A 24,557-nucleotide genomic window follows, 5' to 3' on the forward strand; every position below is an offset into this window, starting at 1 on the left:
GCTGCACCGCCTGACGAAACTCTTTGTTTCTCTCAAAAACTGCCCGTTTCCTATAATTTGATAGGACTATGCGGGGGTTGCTGCGTGATGGCCGCTTTCTTATAACAAGACGGAAGTTGCCCGAATGAAACCTAGATGAGAAAAAAAAAAAAAAAAAAAAAAGTCGAATCTCTCCTCCTGTTCTCATATCGCCGAATAGATGGCGTTGGCGAAAAGCGGTGTTCATTCTTTTTGACGTATTTATTTCTTGCCTAAAAAAATGAAGACACCCGTTTCGACATCGTGTAGATTGGTTTTTAAACTTAATATATATATGAAAAAGTACAACGTTTTTACGTATAAACGGCATTGTTAACATTGTGACGTCTTTGCGGCAGATATACACAAGCCAAGCATCCGTCGTACCTTTTCAGAAGGAACTGGCGCATATGCTGAAAAAATCTAACCAAAAATACGAATGAAAACACATATACGTGTGTCACGCCAGTATCTTCCGGTAGTAAGCCGAATCGTAGGTAATCGGGGCAGAGCCCTATTTGTCGATTTGACTAACTCTTTGTTGTAACTGTTGAGAACGCTAGATGGTGGTAGGGTTCGTCATGCAGGTTATTTTGATTTAGAATCGAATCGGATATAGGACAAGTTATTTCAATCACGTCAGTAATGGATGGCATTAGGTCATGGGATTGGAAAAGGCTAAAATTCTCAATTAATTAGAGATCCCCTTTCATGCTCCATTTACTGGCATAACGATGAGCTGGTATGATTTTATCTATATTTGCTATGCGGAATTAATAACGTCAGATTTTACGTGAAAAATGTTTTGATTTTTTTGTTGTTATTGGTAGGTATTTGTTCTATTTCATTCGCTGATCATGTCCTTTGAAAGAATCTAAAACATTTGTGTACGTCTGAATTTTTGTTATGGAACGACTGATTATTTATTATTTTGATATGTGATTCACTCGTCACATTTCGCCTGTATTAGGCAAACAGCCAAAAGCCCATTTGCATACCAACAGGTCGTAAAATCCCGCTAGCTTGTGTTCGCTCTTTGCCTGCGTACGGTTTGAATAAAATGTGGTCTATGATGTCACCATGTCTTCGATTCGTCTACGGCGTGCAACCGCTCCCCTTCGCGGATATAGACGCACAGAAGCTAGAGAAGCATCGGTGAAAAACGAATATTTAAAAAATTTATAATATTTAGACCCTTCTCCATTTTTTCCATCTAATTACAATTGCTAATCGTTGAGCAGGAGTCTGTTTGAATGATCAGAACCTGTCCACAAGTCCATGAAATTTTAATCATCTAAAAACGAAGATTACCATCATTTAAAAAATGCTTTGACAATTTGCACCTCTTTGGCAAGGAAAAAAAATTTTTTTTTACACTTTCTAGTTTTCAAAATAAAAAACTATGAGCCATACAGCCATTTAATCGCACAATTACACATCGAAATGAATAAATAAAAAAAAGTGAAACTTTGACGACTGATTGCACGTCCATGATACGTTCCCTGAATTTTTGCTTTGAATGAGTATTTCCCTGTCACAAGAAGAAAATGTGGTAGAAAAACGGAAAAAAACAAATTTAGTTGCCATGGAGTAATCCCAAAGCAATTATAGTCTAACAGCAATACCTAATGTTGCAAATCTGCGCGGTTTGTGTTAGAATAAAGTTTTCCGTGCGGTAAGATAAAACAGATTCGACAGTGAGGTGAATGAAATGGAGGTATGAAGGAGGAGCTCTGTTCGCTTTCCCCGCTTGTCGTCAGCGGAGCCAAACGAAAGCTAGAATGCATGGAAGAACGGTGGTGGGAAATGGGGCGGGACTTGGCCCGCTTGTTTAGTATAGGAAAAAGAAAAAGAAAAAAAAAAAAAAGAAAAAGAAAATAACAGAGGAGGGAAGTTGACCGGCCGAGGGTCTGTCTGAGTCACAAGTAGTCCATCCAGGCATCAGAAAGGACGTTCAAGTTACCTACAGACCACCTCTTTTAATAGATAGCTCGCAGTTTGTTTTTGTTTTTTTCAACTAGGGTAGAAATAAACTCCCGTTTTCCGGTTCAAAACGCAACAGTTATCTCCATCAGCTTCACTTAATAATCTACATCCATTGTCAAGCCGTGCTTGCGCAACTTGTTGTGTTACTTATTGGCAAACTCTTTTTCAAAAACAATAGTTCGGAAAAAAAGAAAAAAAAGAAAGAAAACAAACAAACAAAACACATCGGAAGCACACAAAACAGTGTGCATTTGAGCGCTTCACGTTCAGTTGTTTTTACGGAACCGACAAACAGCTTTGTGAGTTGGCAACAGAATGGAAAATCCACTGCTATTCGTCACGCTCAGCGTTTTTCTATTGCATTTCAATTTGGGTAAGTGTCCGCATTATATTTTATTTAATTTACCACTCGTTTGTTGAAAAAGGGGCTTTTCCCTCCATATTCGGTGTAGTCCAATTCCAATCTGTTGTGCCCCGATGTGTTGGGACTGTTAATACTTGCGGTGATGATCTCACTGATTACACACTCTCGTTTTGTTTGCCTCTCATCGAAGATGACGGCCTGTCACGGCATCCGTGTCGTAAGATCAGAGAGCGTTGCAAGGGTCTCTGCGCCTCCCCGCTGGATGCGGGCTATTTATGTTTCCCCGCTCGTTTGGTAAAATCCGCGTCGACGCTTCAGTTCAAACGGGGAGTGCACACCGACCTCCGCGATGGGTAGACAAGCAGGAAAGAAGGGAGTGTAAGATAAGCAATAGGAAGTTTTCATCTTGATTTCATACGCGACACGAAAGCGTTCGATTGTCATCCATCAAGTCAATATCGCCTTGTAACCATCTATCCGGCGGATTAAACATCATAACACGACCGCATTGCTCAACGACCCCATGGGCCGGCAGGCTCAACTTTCCCATTGTTTTTGTTTTGTTTTTTTGGTAAAATCCGTAGGCTGTGGTATTATTAACATGCGGCAATCGCTGTCGGCGGCCATTTTCACTGGTCGGATTTATTGCCTAGAAATCACACCGTGCATTATGTTATGGAAATCTTTCCTCGTGTTACCCCAAAAGCAGAGGTGGAGTTGACTATTTGTTGAATTAAGTAACAACGCAATTGTCAGCGTTTTTTCACGTTTCAGTGAAAGGGGGGCAGCGTATGTTTGATTACTTCTTCTGAGAATAACATGAAAATAAAACAATCCATTCCGTGGTGATAAAACCATACGTGTGGCACACATGTAACAGGCAGTTGCAGCTATTTCTCGCCATTCTTTCTCGCCAGTAATAGACTTACATGGCGTCTGCTTTGTCGAAGACGACATAGCGGTATGCGTGAAAAATTGAATGGCCGTGAGTGTATGGCGCCGTACAATTGATGGGACGTGCGGCAGACTAGCAGCCACATGCAGTTTCCATTTTCGCTTGCTTTTCTTTCGTTTGTGTATGTTGTGTGTGTGAGTGTGCGTACGTTGCTGACTTCATTACCAGTCCCAGGCCATGTAGGTAACATTCTATAAATGGAAGAGGGAGCCCAAGTGGAGCGGTCAGATTTCGGGAAACCAATGACACGGTCAGCTCTTGTGAACTGATTCAGCAATTCGGTCGTCATCGTGTGGGTGGTGAGAACGGATTGCCTTTTTTTCCCATGACTCTCGCACACGCTCGGCATTCGACGCCCAGTTTACACAACGACGCCAGCTCTCAACAGCCTGTCTCCAGCGAAATTCGACTTTGCGCCGTGTATTCCAGAACGTATTGTTACGAGAACGGAGCCCATTTTTATAGCTCGGAATTCGACAACGGCAATGTATTTCATTGTCTAGCGCGTGTCTTTCTCGGCGGTGTTACTTTTACAACCCACGTGAAAAGGAGCAGCAAAATGTACACACGTTCACTGTAATATATTAGCGTCGGACAGATTGCTGCCGTTGCTAAAGCAGACGCAGCGGCATAATACTCTTGCCAAACTGCCTCGCGTAACGGACAAACAAAAAGATAAAATTAGAGGAAACGAAAAAGAAAAAGAAAAACGGAAAGGAAAAGGAAAAGGAAAAAGAAAAAGAAGTAAAAAAATCTCCATATTCCGGCAGCAAGGGGAGTCACAGTTCTAATTGTAGCGTCATTCCGTTTCCACAACCCTAACCATCATCGGACAGCGCATTGCAAACGTGGGGTCAAAAAGCTTCCAGGACCACTCCAAACAGGCCTGACAGCCCAATGCCGCTGTCCAACGGAACGGTCAATCATATGATATATCCGGAGGACGGAAGCAGGTGTCCGGAAATCCACGCTTAACATCCGGTCGCCATTGAATTTTCTGATCTGGATCATCCTGACGCCATTGTGTTTAGCCTGACTGTGCATACAGTGCGTGACATCCTCCTGGGTGACGCCCGATACACGACGCTTTGACGCAACACACTTGTTATCCTTTTTTTCGTATTTTACGCGAGGGAGTAGAAAAAGCCAGGGAGCAGTTGCCTCTGTTTGTCTACATCATACAACTGTAAATTGCTATACGCTATGGAGCCATATCATGGCCACATCTGTCATCTCGTAAAAACAAAACAGTTGCTGGAATCCTTCAGGGCAAAAAAAAAAGAAAAAAAAAAAAAAAAGAAATATGAAAATAAAATGAAAATAACACAAGTAAGAAATAAAAAAGAAACGGGTGGCAACGGGTATGCGCGCGTGTCGTAGTTTTGTTATAGGAATATGGGCCCGGTGGCCACACTGCTGATGTGAGCGCGTGCACCTGCCCCCACGCGTTGACCAAAAATCGCACCACTAACCAACCGTAAACCGGAAATTTGTCTACCTATTTTACACTCTCGTGTTTTCTGTTTTTTCTTTTCTGTCACGTTGAATGAAATGTCTATACAACGTCACTAAACGAGCAACAAAACAACGAAAAATAGAAGCCCACCATTCAATCAAATATACGATCAAGGTCGAAGCTGGTATATCGTCATAGGCAATGCGCATGTCCAGATTACACTCCAGCATGTGTTTTATGCAAACTGCCTTGCTCAAGCAGAGAGCAACAAGCGAATGATCACAATAATTTTTTATTGTGGGCCCGTGCGCGGCCAGCTGCCGACCGTGGCTGCTGAACGAGTTGGGTTTCAGCTGCCGCTTCTGCGGTTGGATGAGACCTCGGTGAGGTTCCTTCAGCTGGCTAGTCCGATCCTTGGTGGCAATGGCACCACCGTACACCACTGCACACCACACACATACCACTCTACATACGCACACTGCGTTCTATTTTTCACCGGCTTCTTTTGTTCGTCACCTGCTGGCTGCTGCCGTTCGTTCACATCCCCCCTGAAAAATAGCTACCCCTTCCAATTTCCCCCTTTTCCCATCTTCTTTTCTTTTCACCTATTTTTTTCCCCTACTGCTTTCATACCCTATTGTTCCTAATTTTCCAAAAAAGCCTCTCTTCGCGTTTTGCATCTTTCAGTTCGTTGGCATCTTATTTTTTCTTCTCTCTTTGGCTTTCTTGCTCTACATTTACAACGGTCTGGTCAACCATTCTGTACGCATTAGTAACGGTTGCTGTCGGTGATGCCCCCTTCGACCTGACGTCACAGTCTTTGATACCTGCGCTGCTGGTTTTCAAGCCAGAAAAAAATATATATAACGATATAAGTTACGAGGTTAATTTTTTTATCAGAAAGATAAAGAACTAGTCTTTATCTTTCTGATTTTTAATTTGTAAAAAGTATAGTTGTTGTATAGGAAAAATGATCATTTTGAAATATTGGATCACCCCCGACATGTGCTGCATTCGTTGTCCCTACCCGCGGCTATGCCGTAGGGAAACTTGATTGTAATTTGGGTCCCTTTTTCACCATTTGACCCTCTCCCATATCCGACGGCATAGCCGCGGGTAGGGACAACGAATGCAACACATGTCGGGGGTGATCCAATATTTCAAAATGATCCTTTTTCCTATACAACAACTATACTTTTAAAAAAAAAAAAAAAAGAAAGATAAAGACTAGTTCTTTATCTTTCTGATAAAAATTAACATATTAGTATCTCGTACGAACAATCTTAGAATGAAAAAAAAACCCAAAAAAAAACAAAAAAAAATTTTCTTTCGGGTGATCCAATACCTGGCGTGGGTACTGTATAGTATATATATATATATTCTTGTATATAGATTTCCTTTATTTAACCTCGAGAGACGTCCGGGAATGCCATCCCTTTTTAGTTGGTGATGTCCGATTCATCCAAAGATCCGTATCAAGACGAGGGTGCGTGGAAAACGTGACGGCAAATTATCTCCAGCTCTTAGGCGTTATTTGCTTAGCTGCTTTCCCCCATCTTTTCCTTTCCTTTTCCTTTTCTTTTTTAAATTCCTATTTGAAATAAGAAAGAGATACAAAAGAGTGCTGGTTTAGCTCTCTGTTTCCTGGGCTCATATTGAAAGCAATGCATTGAAAATGAATACTAATACCACAACAATAAATTCTGCGTATCACAACAGTCAATCGAATATCAGTGCAACGAATTAACAAGCTACAAGAATAATGTAATTAGAGAGAAAACACTCTCCGTTCGTCACGGCTTGAACAAGCGTCATCTTCAATCACAGCTAACGAAATGTACGTTCCGATTCACCCACGGAAATCTGACCAAAAATGACCAACCGGAAATGAGGAAGCCCCTAGTATTCCCCCATCTGCTCTGCCTGTTGGGTCTTGCATGTATCCTTTTTCTTGCCTTTCCTGTTTTGCGCTCCATCTCGATGTACACAGGGCTTCCGGTAGGCTCTCATCTGCTCTTTCCCTTCTTCCCCCCCAGTCTGGCCAAATTTTTCTAAAAATTCAATCAAGTAACAACATGCAAGTCTTTTTGTACAGGCATATAGGCTAACGAAACGTATAGCTGTGTGCAGTATACCTGTTGGGTTGCAGGACTGCTGCGTACGGATACATACATTAGCATACAAAAAAAGAGAGAGAGAGAGAAAGAGAAAAACCAACACTGCCTTCCTGCTTTGCTGCATGATTGATTCTTTTTTCCTTAATCGTACATATTGTTGGCTACGTTTGAGATATACCCGCATCTCCTTGTTTACATCTTCTGATCGTTTCTCTGTGAGAAAGACGAAAAATGGGTTCACCGCCTTAGATCGTAACTGTCCGGTCGGCCCCTACACGGGTCTCTCACAAGCATTTTAAGAGCTGGCAGTAAAAAAAACAAAACAAAACAAAAAACAAGGGATGATAAAAGGTAAAAGACTTTCAATGGCCTCCTTCTCCGCAGGTTCTAGCAATCCATTATGTTTCTAATAGGGCTTGAAGGGTTCAAATTTGGAGATTGAATTACGAATGAAACTGTCCGGCAACAAAATCAAACTTTTTATGCTTGCAGCGCCAACCACGTCTCAACTGTTGCTCCATCTATTTACTTGATCGTGATAATGTTATAAAACATCACAGTTGAGTGGTGATGCGCTCCAGGCAAGGCAAGTGGCCGTAAACAACTAGACATACTAACACATCCCTACGCTTTCAAAGATACACGTCAATGAGCGTGTATCCACCATTTTCAACTTGATTGACGTTAGATGTGTATCTTTTGAAAATCGCAAAAAAAAAAAAAAAAAATAAAAAAATGAAAAAAGAAAGAAAGAAAGAAAGATTCGAAAAGATGTGGAAACACGGAGAGAGAAAAATGTTCAACGTTTATGGACATTGGTTAGGTTTCATTCTCATGGCGTGTGGCACAGGGGTTAGGTTAAACGATGAACCCTTTTCCGGATGCCAATGGAAACAAAACCAAAGAAAGTAAATGGATATGGTCGTACGGTAGCCATTTCACACGAATTCCAGCGAGAGGCTTGTCACCTGCTGAAATATCGCCACACAACCGCCGTCCTGTACGTGCCACCGAAACAAAAACGAAGAAGTTTGCTAGGGCCTTTAGCGATTTTTGAAGACCAACTTAAGACCAGCGAGAAAAGCGGGTGGGCCGCGTGTAAGACAAACACAACTTCTTGCTCACCCCACCTCCCGTGTCACGCACAATAACCAAGAAAGAACGCAGAGACGAAAACAAGTGCAGCTTCTCTGTAACGCCCTAAGACTCGACTAGAGCAATTTACGACGAACAACTGGGAAACAATGACACCCTGAAAACCATCAACTTAATAAAAGAGAGAAAGAGAAAAAACACTGAAGTAGAAGATGTTGCCAGACCGTTTTTTTAAATTTATTTTTATATTTATTTATTTATTTTTTTGCATTGCAGAAACTATTTAGCTGGAAAAGATTCAGATTCAGTGGAACGTTGCGTGTGAAGCTCTGGGACAATAGTGTCATTTGATTCACTATTAGCTGCGAGTAATTTGCTGAAAACACTGGAAATGATGATAAGCATCACATATCCCCATAGGTCCAGTTACTCGACCAGTAAACCTGTTTATAGAAATACCGGTATAGCCATTCGTGGTGGTTGTTACGCCACGGCAACAAAGCACCGCTCATCGAGAACACACCCAAATTGATTGGTTACACGTACTAATCCGTCCCATTTTGAATTGTCCTCTTCCCCTCCTCCGATTGGTTCACCTCTACAGTCGATGTTCTGAATTAACTGCGGATGTGAACTTTTCTAGTCCTCCAACATGCCATGGAACCCGGAGTTGGATTGACCATTAAATAAACTAACGCCTGTTGTACGCATAAATAATTCAACCCTGATCTATCGTTCTATAAAGAAAAGAAAAAACGATAGGGATCAACAAAAGGCTTTGCTCATGGGTAAGCTTCCCAGCATCGTACGCCGGAAGATCAAATATTCATGGAAGTCCTTTCTTTCGCCTATTGATGTCGAACGTTCTTATCTGAAGCAGCTGAGGGGAGGGTGTTGCGTTGATCATTATACTGTACGTGTAGACTTTGAAAGTCAGGTCATATTATTTTGCCGTATGCCGAGACTATGTTGCTTTAATCAAATGAATCAAAAAATTACTCAGCCTAGACGTCTAACCAATAGACTGAATATATTATCCATTCCCCTTTTCCTCAAAAGGTCTGAAACGAATTGAGAATCGAAAACAAAAACAAAAACTTTATCCGATTTTGCGATTTTTTACGATATGAATCACGGACATTTATGATGGAGTACATGCCGATGCAGTAATTGAGCCGATTCGAGCCAAGGCTTCTCCCGAGTCTCTTCCATCCTCTCTCTTCCAAATTCCGATTTTCGTTATGAGGCGTGTTACGGCCTCGAAGTAACGTGACCTTACTTAATACTGTTTCACCCATGTCGTTCCAAATCGAACTTGTGATTAATCAAGTGATGCTAAGCGGCTCGCTTCAACCTTTCCAAACAGGATACACCTAACCCTTTGTTACGATAATATTTCATCAAAACCATACCGCATTATGCCTCGAGTGCCTTATACGGAATTGCCACGAATGATACACGAAGAACGAGGCATTGTTTAGTGCTGAGAAACAATCTGGGAAACTCTAGACTTTTTCATTAGCCAGAGATACCTAATAATATATCCCATATGTCCAGCTTTGAAACCATAAAAAACTGTTGAGCCGGACGTTAACCGACGCCGTACCGGATCTAAACTGGTGCAGGTTAAACTGTAGCATCAAGTATAAATGACGCGCTCATACAACATATGTCAACCAGGTCACTGCCCATTGGCATGTGTGGTAATCTACGCTACGCTTCAGAAAAAAGTGCTCTGCAGCAATCGGCTCGAATTTTCGTCGGCTTGAACGGTTTTATTTCTTTATCAATCATAACCGGAAGCGAGTTTAAGAGCATTTTAACGGATTCTTTCGGCTGTCAGCGTTTGTGCTGCCGTGTCAAGCGCAAATTCAGCTCGTGCTTGCCAGGACAGGAACGAACAGCTGCATCTGCAATGTGGACTACCAGACCCGGTGTTGTCGTTGAATACCAGCCAGTGATTGCACGCCGACAAAAGATGGTGCAAAACAACTACAGAAAAAATAAAATAAATAAAAAAAATGAAAATCAACACTTTTTAAGGGGGAAGCGAATTTTAGAAAGTGACGAGCGTTCGTTCAACCTAGTAGATTACACAGTAGCTCGATTCTATTTAGGGATTTGGCAACCGTTGAATGTCTTCATTTCTAAAATTGCCAACGGAACTTACCCGTGTGTTACACAACGAGATGAAGGCTTTGGAAGTCATCTGAACACAGAAAGAAACTCTACAGTTTGGGCTACCCCTCCATCTATCTTTTGATCTCTCCTCTAAACAAATATGCATGAAAAAAGAACACAAATTCTTCATCGAGTCATCAGTCCTAGCTTCTATCGGTTTTAGCGAACCCCATCGCGAATAAAGACTGGCAAAGACCTTGCTGCTCTCCTTGGTAAATTGTCACATTTTTAAACAAGCGTCAGTCCGCAGCGGATTTGTGTCCTACAAGATCAATCAATACTCTTCCGGCACCGCATGATTAAAAGCCATTTTTTCGTTATATGATTTTCCACGGTGCGTGCAGACTTATCGAAGTACCTTTTGCTCATCCTCGCTTTTACGGTTGACAAACAAAAGGTTTTGTTTCGGAACTGTAACTCTTACTCGATAGATGAGAAATTTGGCGATTAAAGATGTAAGCAATCAGAGTTAAACAACGAAAAAAAAAAAAAAAACATCAAAAACCAAAACCAAAACCAAAAAACCAAAATAAAAAACAAACCAAAAAAAACAAAACAACTCTAGAACCACATGAGGCTATTTGGATCGGGTGCCATAAAGATTTCGGCAAATCGTAATCGACTAAAATGTTTTATTTGTTTTGTTTGTTTTATTTGCTTTGCCAAAACATGCGAGCCCAAATCTAGTCGTTAAAAGCGCTGAAGGAGGTACGGTAAAGAGAAGACGAGAAAAAAAAAACCGAAAAAAAAAAAACAAACAAAAATAAATAAAATAAAGTAAAACACAAATAAGAAAAGGGCATAAAAATGAGAAATCTAGAAAAAGGGTAAGGCCACCAACGGTGAAACCCATCCATGTGCTGGCTGAGCGCGAGAGCCCGAGCATTTCCAGAGCGAATCAGTGCTTGATCTGCAGCGTGGCCGGTAACCGGTGAGGGTGATCGGCTAGAAATAGTCCTCTATGCGATATGTCCTTGCTTTCTTTTCGGCGGGTGGAGATGGGAGAGGGGGAGACACTTCAGCGTTAACGTGAGCATATCAGTATAATCAGCCGACCCTGGGAGAGCGCGTCGAACATTCGACCTCGTCCCACGTAAAAATCGGAGTCAGCTTGATTTACTACCGGACTGGGCGCGGACACCCCACCAAAAATAATCATCGAGAGAGTGGTTGAAAGAAAAGAAAAGAAAAGAAAAAAAAAACAAAAAAACAAAACAAAACAAAAACCAAAAAAATTCAGAAAGGAAACTACGTGGAGGTCACCGCCTTTTTGACTGGTCGCGCTTCTATAAATTAACCACCCTTTTTTCTTATTGCCGTGCCACTGTAATGACCCCAGATAAGAGGGGGAAAAGGTAAAAAGGAAAGGGTGATAGGACACAGCGATTCGAGAACGGAAAGCAGAGTGCGACAAGCGCTCAACGGCGCTAAAAAGAAACAAAATACTCGGGACGTAGGGCCTGCCGCAAGACAAATAAAAAAGCAAAGGGATCGAGGCCTTTGGCTCCATAACGCACGCCAACACGACACGGCTGCGTCAGACAAGACCAAGGGAATTTTTCTTGCATGGCGCCTCGACCTGCCTCTCCCTCTTTCTTTGCCTCTGTCTCGCTCTCTTTCTCTCTTTCCTTCCCTCTGACTCTGCCCCGTTTTAGCGTTACTGGCGGCCTCTCGCTTCCTATTTATTCTGTAGATTCTTCCCTATTTCTACCGCCTTACCAAACAGGGAAGCAACGGATAGCGAAGACTACCCGCAGTGCAGCCATATCTGTATGTCTCGCAACTCGGTGTCGATCCTCGAAGCCCAACGATCTTAGCTATTGCTATCTTGCGCAACGCTTTCGACAACGAAAAAAAAAAAAAACAACAACAAAAAAATGTCCAAAACTCCGACGACGTTAAACAGTCTCCAAGATGACAAGGAATAAAAGCAAGAAAATAAAGAGAAAGACGACAGTGACAGGAGTCCCCGGAAAGCTTTTTCACGTCTCCCCTTGAATTCCTCAGGTATCCCAATAACATGACGTGCCACCAGCGGTTCAACCCCAAGCGGGTGGTGCTGCGCTCACGACCGCGTGTGGCCCTTCGTGTACTAGACTATATATCCTTTCCAAAAAGGCGAAAGGTCATACCAGTCTAGCATCCCTTATCGACAACTTCTATGCGCGCAACTCGTACCACGTATCACAGTAATGGCCTTGAGTGCTGCGCGCTTTCCTTCCAAATGTTCACCCATAGTTTCTGTTAAATCAGTTAATCGTTTTTGTGTTGTCCAAGTAGCACGGTAATCAGACCGACAACTATCGTGCCCTAACGCTTTGGGTTGTATAGAAGTTTTTCCCTTTTACAAAGGACTTCACTTTGGGTCCAGCAAATTTTCCATCACAAGTGTAAATCTTTATCACCGATTACAAGTTTGAATAAAAATGAGAGAATATCGATAAGTTTCCTCTTGTCCTCTCGTTCCAAAAAATAGAAGAAAAAAAAATAAATAAAAAAAGGAGATTAAAATGAGATATATGATCAGATGGAACCATATCGATAGTGACCTATATACATAAGCAAAATACTCAATACATGTACAAAAAGTCGCTTTCATGGCGTGATCTCATATTCGGGATTAGAAAGTTTTTCAACGCTTGGGCGCAGTGGGTGATATTCGAGGGAAAGCAGAAGGGGGAAAGGGTTTGAATGTTCGGTTTGTGTTCTTCTCTCTTGTAGATGTTACGATAGTCAGGAACGTACGTACGTAGTCTACTTCAACGTTACCATTTTCCACATTGGTTTCCCAAATCGCGAAATGTTTGCCTTTATTTTTTATCGAATTTGATTCTTCAGTGTATGAAGACATTTTTGTCGTTTCTTAATAAACGTCACCATAGCTAAAAGCATTTCCCTAATGCCTATACAATTCACTTAAGAAGTTGCTGATCTAAATGTTTGCAAACCTCTTGTTGAACAACAATTATAGCCTCGTGCTTTCGGGTTGTTTGAGGAACCCAAATATTACATGAAGTTGATGCCACCAGCTTTATACAGGTTTTTTCAATCAGTCCGGCAGCGAATCACAATCCACTGCCTACAACAAACAAAGTCATGATAAACGCGAAAAACTCGAATTGAGATTTTCCTTATGTTACATCAAATAGTGGAAGACACGACTATTGTTTTGCAGTTTCAAATCCAAAATGATTATATTTCGCATGGGGCGGATTTCACGTGCCTGCTATACAACCAATTGATGAAGTCTTCACTGGCAATCTTAACATTTAGAATCACTTGCCAACGAGCCACGTATGAACCATAATCGATCATGTATGGAGTGCGCCAGGAAAAGAAAAGCGATTTATGATTCTCAATTTTCCAATGCACAATGAGGGGCTTTGATTTGTAAAAACAGTGACGAAACACTGATAATTTTTTTGGTACCGATCATTGATGGCAACCTAATCTATCGACATCCTAAAAAGACTTGTTTCTAAAGAAACCCGACCGTCACATTAAATTTTCCCCTTGACGTGCAGGTTTTATAGTTGATATCTGATCGTAACGAATTGGCTGCTTAGAAGCTAATGAATCAGTTGTGACCTCGATTAGATCCTTTTAATAGCTAGCATCGATTTCCAAGCAAGGCAGTCAAAAGAAAATTTCTAAAAAAATTCGAACGCATTCGTGTGTTTCTTTAACGTGCTCCGAATTTCATTGCTCGTGTCATTAGAAGGCCTGATTGGCCCATGACGCTTACCATTGGTGGCTCTGTTTATCTAAAACATGTACAGCTGTTCTGTAGCAGAAACGCAGTTTTGCGTTCGTTTTCGTTATTTTTAAAATGATCAAGCTGACTAACATTGTGACTCATCTGATTGGAACTTTGCGCAAACAGGAGGCGTCCGAGGAGTAAGCATCACGTCAATTCAAGTGCCACCAGCCGTGGAAAATGGAAGCGCGTCTGTGGTACTAGACTGCGACTACTCGTTGGCTTCCCACGAGAAGCAGGGGCTCGTCGTTCAGTGGTTCTTTCGCGACCACCCTCTTCCTGTATATCAATGGATTCCGGGCAAGAGGCCTCAAGATAATGGACCGCTTAAAGGTCGCCTGAACTTGGAATACCGTGCTTCAGAAGATCCCTATCACCGGCATAGGGCACTAGAAATCTTGAACCCCTCTACCGATCTCGGAGGCGATTACCGCTGCAAAGTATGAAATACTTTAGTCACTTACGCGACGATATGTCATTTTACAAATTCCCTTGTCCACGCGTGTCTCACTTTTCGACTTCCATTTCATAGGTAGCCACATTTGACAACGAAGACAGTCAGAACGCTCACATGGTGGTATATGGTAAGCACATGCTCAAATCTCTACTCTCCCTTTTTCTTTCTTCTCAAGGCGGTTACCCATACAATTATTTAAATAGTTTGAAGTGCGTCCCTTTTTTTTTTTTTTCCTTTTTTTTATTTTATTTATTTATTTATTTTTATTTTATTTTACTGATTCATTTGCCACCGCACTGCTGTTTGGTAAGGATTTGTCTCATCCTTCCTTGCCATATAACCAAACTCCTTGGGTAAGGAAAATAAAGAACAGATTAGAACAAAAAATTTAATGTATGTATTAAAAAAAAGGTAGCATAAATAAATAAAAACAGCATGTGAAAAAAAAAAAAAAAAAAAAATAACATTCCAGAAACCATAATACTGTAGCCCTTCATACTAAGGTAGTTTAACATTAGTTATAACGACAAATCAATGTACCAAAGAGTGCGAAAGAAGACATGACACCAAAATTGGTGCAAACGCATTGCCAATTCTGGCCGTGAGGGTCGATTGAAGATCCGTTTATTTTTTATGTAGATACCATAAATGATTTTACACAAAATGGAGGACAAAAGCCGACTGATACGCGCTGACACGCAGGATAGTAGTGCCACTATACCACCCAATCTTTTCCCGAAGGAATCGCGACTTGGATAGGTGAAAGCGTAATGAGTCAGTTGAATGTAGTAAGGGGCACTCTAGGAAAATTGACGATGACGTTTTTTAATTAAGTATTATTGCTACTTTCTAAACTATGCTGTAACTGAACAAAGCTTAAATGCTCTTAATACGGTGTACAAATAGGAGCATTTCTGAAAGCAAAATGTTCTAAGGCCAAACGTGTTTCACTGTTCGTCGCCTGCTTCGCGGCTACGACCAGACAATTTGCACTCGAATCAAGAAAACAAAAAGCAGCATAAAGCTATCCCCCCCCCCCTCCTATCTAGAAAAAAAAAAGTGAGAAAATTACGAACTATTCAATTCAGCCTCATTTGCCTGGCCTCCACTATCGCGCTAGCCAACATACGTACGAGTAGCTGGTATATTAAATCTGAAATCTACTGATTCGTTTCTTTCCTATTTTTACTACGATTTTTTTTTTCATGCCCAGCCGGGCAACGTAATTCAATAGTCTGACAAACTGTATACCATTATATTTTGATTGGTGGTTCTGTATCTGATTGCAGTGCCAGCAGCTTCGTTCACAGTAGAAAAGACCAAACCAACGACATCCACAGTGAATGTGACCTGTAAGGTCGAAGGCGTTTACCCGCTTCCCCAACTTGAGTTGATCCAGGAGGACGGACCCCATGGAAATAGGTATTGGAAATTTCGCCTATTGTTTGCCTTTCTAGCAATAACTTATTCAGCTCCAACACGTACCACGAAAATCTAAAAATCTTTGCTTGCTGTTTGTCTGTACGTTGTATGTGCTGTGTGTGCGTGCGTGCGTGTATATTGTGCAGTCTGTAAGCTCTCTGGGCCTGTACGCGTGCCGAGAAAATGTATAAAGTTCGAAGTAGAAAATAGAAGAAAAGAGGAAAAAAAAATTATAATATGTAGGTAAAGACACAAGAGGGCAAGACTAAGAAAGAGAAGAACCGAGAAACCGAGAACAAGGGGAATAAAGGGTTCGTGACCTCTCCGTGCCAAAAGCCACTCACGTTCTTATCATTAAAATGGTAGATCGACCGGCTGCCGTCAATGGCGCATTATACATGGCTGATCATAAAATAGATCCACTGTTAGAGCGGTCCACCAGCCTCGCAGTTCATCTGACTTTATTTTTTATGTTATTCCCATGGTTAATCTTGAATTTACTTTCATTTTCTTGGGATATTGTGGCTGTTAAACAGGATGGTTGTGAAAGAGACAACACTTTACATCTCGTCACGAGGCGGGCGCTACGATGCTACCTTGCACCGAGTTTTAGAAGACAAACAACTACCGTCTGATGCCGCTTTCGAGTGCCTCCTGTCTTTGCCAGCGACCGAGTATCAAACTGCCCAGAAGATAACTTATCAACCAGGTACACATTTCTTCAATTATCTAGGAATGCAAATTTTTGTCACACGGATATTTGCATTTATATTCACTGGCCGGGTGACTGGGCACGCAATTCACCAATTCAATCTGATGCTGACGATGGCTTATTATCAGGTGCGCCTTTGGATGGCGGTATCATCCCCCAAGCGGCTAATGATATAAATGAGGATCACTCACACATCGGGATGGGTTCTGGTGGTGGAATAAGCATTCCTTCCGTTTCTGCACCACATCGTTCTCTGGATGCTATTGCATCTCCAGCAGGGGACACAACCATTGAAGATGATTCCGAGAACGCTAGTGTATGGCAAAGCGGCACAGGGCGAGGCATTCGAGCTCATGAAACCACTACTGGTATTTATAAAGCTTTTCCAAGATCACTAATCGGTTTCGTTTTCTCTGAATGATCTACATAGAATTAGATGTAAATTTTATTGGAAAATGATTTTACGGTAGAGGTAAAGAGCACATTCCAATCTAAAAGGATGTTATATACGTTAACAACTTTGATGAAATCATCATGTTTGATGATGCAATTCTAGACGAGAATGGCTATTATTCTATATCCTATTTTACGAGCAAATTTTAGGCTTGTTTTCTTTTTTTTTCCATTCCTGGCTTGTTGGATCCTGCCCTAGTTGGATCAGCACCTTTCCGAGTAAAAAAAAAAAAAAGAAATCGTGTGGGTGACCACCTGCACAAGAGAAAGGAAAACATGGCATGAGTAATCTTCATATATATATTTGCTTGAGCACACTGGGGCAATTAGCTGAGCGAGATCCCAGAATCACTCGTCTCCCTCGTAACAGCCGGACAGCTTGGTGTTCGTATGATTGTAAACTCGAGGGTTCTTCGGTTCTTGTTTGTGTTTTTCTATCTTTTTTCGCTGATGTTCCAATATTATTCTAAGAAGTCCTGTTCTCAAAGGCGGAAAGCGTTCGAAAGCCACCCAAAAGCGAATGTATGGGTGCATTGTTTAAGCTGAACCTATTTAAACATATACGGAGAAGTAACAGGGTGTTTCAATAACACATGTCGCAATGCTTGTTGTGTATGGTTGCATATATAAATTATTTGCTCTAGTTCTCAACACCATTTTCTATGTGACCACAGCGCGAATCAACGCTAAGGGAATGTGGAATTTTAAAACAACGTAGTATGCCGTCTCTTGGTTAGAACACCAATCTTCAAAATGTATGTTCACTAATTTTGGACTTTTGAGTAGGTCGCTTTAAACGGCTAGCGCGGATTCAAGAGTAACAGAACATGAATGGGAGTATTGGATGGCAAATTCAGAATCGAAAATTTAGTTCTCAATACTAAACGGCTCTCGTTTTCGTTCTGGGTCAAAAAACATGTGTGGCAAACTAGCTAATTAAAATCCATCTTATTTCCTTTCATAATTGAGACTTGCATTGTTCTCTGTTTCTGCATTCAGACTACTAGGAATATGGATTCTTGATGGGTTTCACTTGTAGGCAAATTTAATAATTTTTTGTTTGTTTTTCTTATCGATTCATTTTTAGATAATGGAGCAAATGTGCATAAACGACCCCAAATCCTCGCTCTTTTGTTGGCGTTTTTCGTCATGGTCAGCCTTTGATTTAATTTGCTGCTCATCTCCGCGTCCGCCTAGTTTCCCTCTTATCCTTGTATACATTTATTCTTGTAAAATTAATTATCTTCCTTGCTTCGACGGGGATAGAGACGATGAAGCTTCACTTTGCTCTAACCAAACAGTCAATCTAAACAGTTGATCTTCGTCGCTCACAAAATGTCAAGCACTCAAAAAAATATTTCTTTAAATACTATAAATATTTGCAGTTGTAAGCCAGAGTAGGATTAATATGGTAGAAGCTACATACTGCATATGCATTGTGACCTTAATGCTTATACATGATTTTAAAACATGTTCCTGACAGGCATTCACAGTGGCTTTAGCTTTGCCGTTTGCGTCTACCCCCCCATTTTATTATAACTACGTGCCCCACATGGAACTTTCTCCGCCTTGTCAGTATGTGGCATATTTCATCTTGTCATCAAATGAAGTTGCTAAAGGACATGAATTCGCTTCATTTGTGTATTTTTCTATAAAAAATCTTCTTTGCGTTTGTAGCTACACAGTTAGTCGTGCTAAATGTCTAGTCATCAATGACCAACAATGGCAGTGGCCTTGATTTTCTCGCAATGTTTAATAATTTCGGGAATGTGTTATGCAATCAACGCCTATAGATGTATTACCAATATCGACTAACCCCTTTTTTTCAATCCTTTCTCGTTGATTCTTCAATGGAACATGGGTGGTATTCAGTGGAAAGTTAGGTAACAAGTTCAACAGCCTTGTGAAGAAAAACGTATTCCATGGACAAATTCTAGCTGATCTTTCCGAAGTTTTCCTAATGTAGAATCATGTATGCCCTTCATATTGTAATCCGCTGGTGGAACCAACAAGTTCTTTGCCAATATAAATATTTAAGAAAAATATAAGAAATAAAACCAAAGAAAAAACATACAAGCAGACAAAACGACAATGTGTTATTTGTACAGATATTTCTGAGAACATGTAGTCTGTTCTACGCAAATGTTCGAAATCAGTTCTTAAATACAGAGGAAATTCAGTTTATTTATCTCGCTAACCCCCGTTTCACTACGGAAAAATTCTTCAGAATTGCATTTTGTAATTCAAAAGATCTGAATGTTACTTTTACGTTTGCATGAAAACGAAATCCAGATTACACAAGATGCAACCTTGCTCAGGCAAACGTAGCTTATCACTTACTAACTAGAAGACGACGCTCAGACCAACATCAGTCAGACTTGCATTCAGCACTTGTGGAAACTTACAAGAGATAAGTAGTTTCATATCCATGGAACTGCTAAGCATGTACCATGTATATTGTCGCGGGTGAAAAGGAAGATTGGTTATCTCTTCGCAGAGATGAGTCATCCGCTCCTTGGACAACGCTGCGATCGTGGTGAAGAAATTATCGGGAGAAGTCCGCTCTAAGAAAGATACGCAGATACGCAGTCCGGAAGGGAGTAATTCGCGCGACGGTATAAAACGCTGCTACGAATCTGCGTTAGATGAGTCTCAATCGGGTGAGCTCCCAGAGCTGGGCTCCGTTAGAGGAGTTCCCTGGTTTCTTCAGAGGTCTTCAGACGCTTCTCCAACTTTTGTAATGGTTATCCCCTTTTTGTTTGAGAAAACCATTGTTTAGATTTAAGTCATCACTTGTTGTATTCATTTGTGCTTGTTTAAATACAACCCGAGTGACAATATCTTGTATGCCTTTGCAGCCATGCTCTTGATGGCACGTGTCATATGAAAAGGCGAGGCTATCGCCAGTTCATATAGACTTAGAGAAATAATTACACCTCATACAAATTGCGGGGATGTCAACACAAAAAAATATTCGCAAACCCCAATATTTGTAAGTAAAAAAAAAAAAGCAATAGTGTCACGGGGTCAATGACCAGCTGTGTGATCCGACTGGTATTTAGTACAACCGGACGTATGACGTCAGATACACTCATATATAGTCGCCATGTAATCTTGTATCGCTCTCAGTCTTACTCTTACTGCCCTTGAATACAACGTAGTGTTACATGGTGGAGATCAGGGTTGGGTCGAGCGCGAGTTCATGTGCGCTCCAAAGAAAATTTTGCGATTTCGAGCGCGAAGGCAACCATTGAAGTTCGCGCTTTTTTTTGCGCTCATTAGCACCCTCTACCAAAACCAAAAATAACTATTGTTTTTGGTAGGCATTTTCCGCCGTGAAATCTATTGCCATGCCGGTTCGACTGTCAGTGCTAAAACCCCCATCTGGCGACGGCTATTGGTAGCCTTTTTGAATATGAATACATACCAACCTTTTTGAATAACCTTGATTGTAACTCGTTGTAAGCTACCACCAGGAACCTGACTCACTTTTAACCGACTTTTAGATTTTTGCATTTGAAGTCCCAACTTTATTCCGATTCCGTTTTTTTCCAATCATGCAATAGCTAACGAAGTGAAAAGATGTTTAAAATACAAAATCTAAAAGTCGGTTAAAAATGAATCACGGTGCTGGTCGTAGCTTACAACGGGTTACAATCAAGGTTATTCAAAAAGGTTAACCAAACCAAGTTCTCGGAAAAGCCATTTGTCTAACCTAAAACAACCGGCACACCTCTCACTTGGATAAGTTTGATTTTAAATATCATTTCAGTATTTCACTTTGTTACAAATTGCGTGAAAAGAGATATTTAAGGCTGGGCTTTCATCGGATTTTAACATTGGATATTCCGGCTCGATGAAAAAATTCTAGGAAAGTCACCTCAGAATCGAGTTTCGAAAGTTGTATAAGATCTCGACCGTTCGCGAACCTATATTCCCTTTGGGACTGCTTGTAGATAAAAATTTGCGGCGGTCGCAAAAGATGACTGAAATGTTGAATCATGAATCAGGAAGAGCGAGATGCTGGAGATGGAAAACATTTCCCGAGTTAATCCAGGTATTGCTTGACATTAGTCAATTGAAGGAGTTCGACCGAAACAAGAAGGGGAATGAAATACAGATCCGATTTCCTGTTCAAAAATTGAATCCTGTTCTCGAAAGATTGCGTAAAGTGTACACACCATACGCGGTGGATCGTGTAGTTGACCAACTTGCGGCAACAACTACATCCTACAACATAATTAAGGTAAATTCGTTATGAAAGATTTAGCCACTCAGACTTAATTACCTACCCTTGCAGGACAAGAACACATATACTGTAGCAAGTCACACAGAGCTCTACACTGCAAAAACGGATCTGACCGAATGCTCTTGCACGTTTTTCCAGAACTTTGGTCTTCCCTGCAGACACCTACTATTTCTGTCCGAAAAGGAGTCAATCCTGGTACCTGTAGAAGAATACAAAAGGAAATGGCATTTGAACGAGGACGAGGTAAAGATAAATAAAAAGTTTCCAAATAACCCTTAACAACTCGTTCATTATTTAAATCAGGAATCGATACAAGACGAATCTCAGGAAGCTTGGTCTCCAATAGTCCTTGAACAGCAACGAAATAGAGTTAGAACAACCCGTGACGACATGTTCAATAGAGCTCTTCAATCGACCAAAAGCCTGACGAATGAACTCCAAAATGTCCCCCTGCTAGCCTTCGAAGGATACCTTCAAGTATTGGAGGAATTTAAAACCTGTTCGCCGGAACCGACCGTTTCAAATAATAATTGGGGTTATTAAAAATTGAAAACTCGATCTAACAATTGATTCTAATTCTATTACCGATTATAACTCCATCAGCAGTAGCTGATCCGGTCGTTCCAGCAGTGGTTGATCTGGTCGTTCCAACAGTGGCTGATCCGGTCGATCCAGCAGTGGCTGATCCGGTCGATCCAGCAGTGGCTGATCCGGTCAATCCAGCAGTGGCTGATCCGGTCGTTCCAGCTTCGGGCGATCCAGTCTTTCCAATTACGGATGAAATCGAAAATGCTGCTGTAGTGGTTCATTTGGACCATTCATATGGAACGAATGGGGTACCGACTACTGTAGAAGTTGAGGAGGATCAACTAAGACAAAAAGGAGCAAGAGTGGATGAAAATCTGATGCTCTTAATGCTCCCCAACACCAAAAATCGCGCTGGACGCCCACGAGGAACGAGAAAGCTGGACCACCCAAAGAATGCTCCTAAGCCATTCGATAAGAAAAAGAAATCAGACCAGAAACATAGTAAGATAAAATTTTCACATCAAAACACATTCAAAACATTAATCAACTATGTTAATACAGTTTTCTTGACTTGGTTCATCGGTAGCAAGAAGGCAGAGGAAGTTCTTCTATCAAAGCGGTTAATCGCCGAAGAGATGCGACACCAAATGCCGGAGCAAGTGTCAAGTGCAGTCCAGAATCCTAAGATCGAATTCGACAACTTCAGAAAGTTGTTTGATGAAAATGCATGGATGTCGGAACTACCAATGGGTAACATAAATTTGTCAGATAAAAGATATCTTAAAACTTTTCCAATTCAAATTTACTTTAAATTTAGTTGTAACAAAGAAGCGAATTAACACACATTTGTGTTACTACAACAAGCCTGTGGATGGGGGGGATATTGTGTGATTCTTTCCTCGTTCCATGTCACAGAAAATGTGAAAAATTGACACCTGGAGAGGTGATAAAAAGTAGATACTACACATGTACTTTATCTTTTAAACTTGTAAAATAAATATAAATAATTACAGTTTGAAGACATAAGTTAATCAATTAAAAAATACTTACTCGTAACACCAATGGCAATGACTAAAAGTGAGATTCCAGCATGCTATAGCCTACATGACTTGCTAGACGAAAGATTTATGATGTCAGAATATCTACCAGGGACTAAATTCAAAAATTGAGTTGAACTATTAATCAGTGATGAGTGAATCAATTAAGAAAAACTTACTGAAACTTCAATAGACTACCAATGAGTGAAAGTGACATTCTAGCATGCCCATTGCTATATATCACTTAGACAAAAGTGTCCAATGAGGTCATCTACCAGGGACTAAATTCAAACATTCAAACTTTCTTTTTGAAATTTTAATTTTTGGACTTAAGCGTTTTTAGTGCCTAACCCTGACGCAAGAGTTGCGGAGAAGATTTACCGGGTTTTTCTCATTGCAAGAAAGTTGTGGACGTCTGTGTTAGATCTATGAAATAACCAGAACCTACCCTTCTCAAGGGGTCTTTATTTCTCTTCTTTTACCAAACACACCCTTACTCTATAACCAGGGAATCCGGGCAATCGCGTACACCAAAGCCCTGTCAAGCCAGGCATGGATGCCACAGTCTGGATCTGTTTATAGAGTCTTTAAATGTTGGTTTTTGCTCGTAAAGGTTTGCGCATTAACCAAGTACACGACGGACAGCGGACCTTAGCCTAGTGGTATATCTTCTAAAGGCGGCATGAAATGAGCGTGATGACATGTTTTTCGTTAGTTCCAGGTAGACAGTTCGGGTGACCGCGCACGTGAATAGACAAGCATAGCTTTTAGGGTGTTTTGATTTGTTTCCCATCTTTGGGTGTAGAATCCAGTTGTCCAACATATGCTTCTATTGGAGTTTCCATTTCCACAATTGGCTCCTGAATTGGATCCTTCTATGTTGTGGACGGAACCGGGTTTGTTGATGGACCCGAGTTGACTGGCGGGCTCTTGTCCTTTTTCTTTATTCCTTTTAGCTAGTCGGCTATCAGCAGGGATACGACAATATGACTTGCAGGTAACAGAATAGGGGTTCGATATTCCGATACCTTGGAGAGAGTGTGCCTTTGACTCGGATAAGTCTCTCTCTTTCGTCTCAGGATGGTAGTTGTGATGTATTCTTTTTCTTTGGTTGAATCTCGTGGCAGAGTTGTAGTAATTCACAGGGTTTTGGGTATCTTTCCATTTGGAGCTGTCCATGTATGAGCAGCTCCGCTTCCTCTAACTCTCCTCCGAACAGTCTAGCAATTTTTATTTCCTTTTACTTAACCTTGAGGCTCTCTTCCAGTGTTTAAAGAGCAGTAAAACATCCTACGTTGCACGTTCTCCACAAATGTGAAAACCTCATTTGTGTCGAAGTTGGTCTGCTGCGGCTGCAGCGTCTTATGGAGAAACCAACTTCTTCATGTTAAAAAATAAGTTTTCATAAAAATCATTAAGATTTTCCCCCTTTTCTTCCTAGCAGTGGGTACCCTATTCATTTTTTCATTTCTTAATTATTTTTCTAGCCCTAGTTCTATCTGGTTTATTTTTATTTAGCTATTGTTTGTGAATGGTTTGTTGTTCATCCCCTTGTAGCAGACGAATTTCTGGCAGCAAACGAAATTCTTCGGCTAAAAGAGACGAGCAACTTATAACCAAAAATAAAATAAAAATAAAGTAGATAGAAAAGGGGCTAGAAAAGAAAAAGGAAGTTGTGAATAAGGCGATTGCCAATATGCGTCACGGGGATAAACCTGTAATGGTAGACCATCTCCACCGCGCTTCCCTAACAATAGTGGTAATCGACAA

General features: G+C 41.0%; 2 protein-coding genes across 2 annotated transcripts; both read left to right on the plus strand.

Annotated features, from left to right (window-relative positions):
• Nucleotides 1-1,938: 1,938 nt before the first annotated feature.
• LOC116930924 lies at nucleotides 1,939-19,157 on the plus strand. The gene is made up of 7 exons (XM_032938368.2): nucleotides 1,939-2,377; nucleotides 14,056-14,369; nucleotides 14,462-14,513; nucleotides 15,676-15,808; nucleotides 16,345-16,517; nucleotides 16,649-16,888; nucleotides 18,061-19,157. The coding sequence occupies exons 1-7, from the start codon at nucleotides 2,320-2,322 to the stop codon at nucleotides 18,135-18,137; spliced, it is 1,047 nt and encodes a 348-aa protein (XP_032794259.1). The 5' UTR covers nucleotides 1,939-2,319; the 3' UTR covers nucleotides 18,138-19,157.
• Nucleotides 19,158-20,955: 1,798 nt separating this feature from the next.
• LOC123470639 lies at nucleotides 20,956-22,723 on the plus strand. Its single transcript, XM_045171199.1, has 6 exons — nucleotides 20,956-21,219; nucleotides 21,274-21,465; nucleotides 21,526-21,757; nucleotides 21,829-22,251; nucleotides 22,312-22,500; nucleotides 22,568-22,723. Exons 1-6 carry the CDS (start codon nucleotides 20,956-20,958, stop codon nucleotides 22,639-22,641), a joined length of 1,374 nt encoding a protein of 457 aa, XP_045027134.1. The 3' UTR covers nucleotides 22,642-22,723.
• The last annotated feature ends 1,834 nt before the right edge of the window (nucleotides 22,724-24,557 follow it).

This window comes from Daphnia magna, linkage group LG1, assembly GCF_020631705.1.
Source record: "Daphnia magna isolate NIES linkage group LG1, ASM2063170v1.1, whole genome shotgun sequence".
NCBI classification, from domain to species: domain Eukaryota; kingdom Metazoa; phylum Arthropoda; class Branchiopoda; order Diplostraca; family Daphniidae; genus Daphnia; species Daphnia magna.

Coding starts and splice junctions, on each gene's coding strand:
- LOC123470639 (XM_045171199.1), top strand. CDS start 20,956: ATGACTGAAATGTTGAATCATGAATCAGGAAGAGCGAGATGCTGGAGA. Junction 21,758..21,828: donor CGTTTCAAATAATAATTGGG/GTTATTAAAAAT, acceptor CTCCATCAGCAG/TAGCTGATCCGGTCGTTCCA. Junction 22,501..22,567: donor GATGTCGGAACTACCAATGG/GTAACATAAATT, acceptor CTTTAAATTTAG/TTGTAACAAAGAAGCGAATT.
- LOC116930924 (XM_032938368.2), top strand. CDS start 2,320: ATGGAAAATCCACTGCTATTCGTCACGCTCAGCGTTTTTCTATTGCAT. Junction 15,809..16,344: donor GACGGACCCCATGGAAATAG/GTATTGGAAATT, acceptor GCTGTTAAACAG/GATGGTTGTGAAAGAGACAA. Junction 16,889..18,060: donor AGCTCATGAAACCACTACTG/GTATTTATAAAG, acceptor ATTCATTTTTAG/ATAATGGAGCAAATGTGCAT.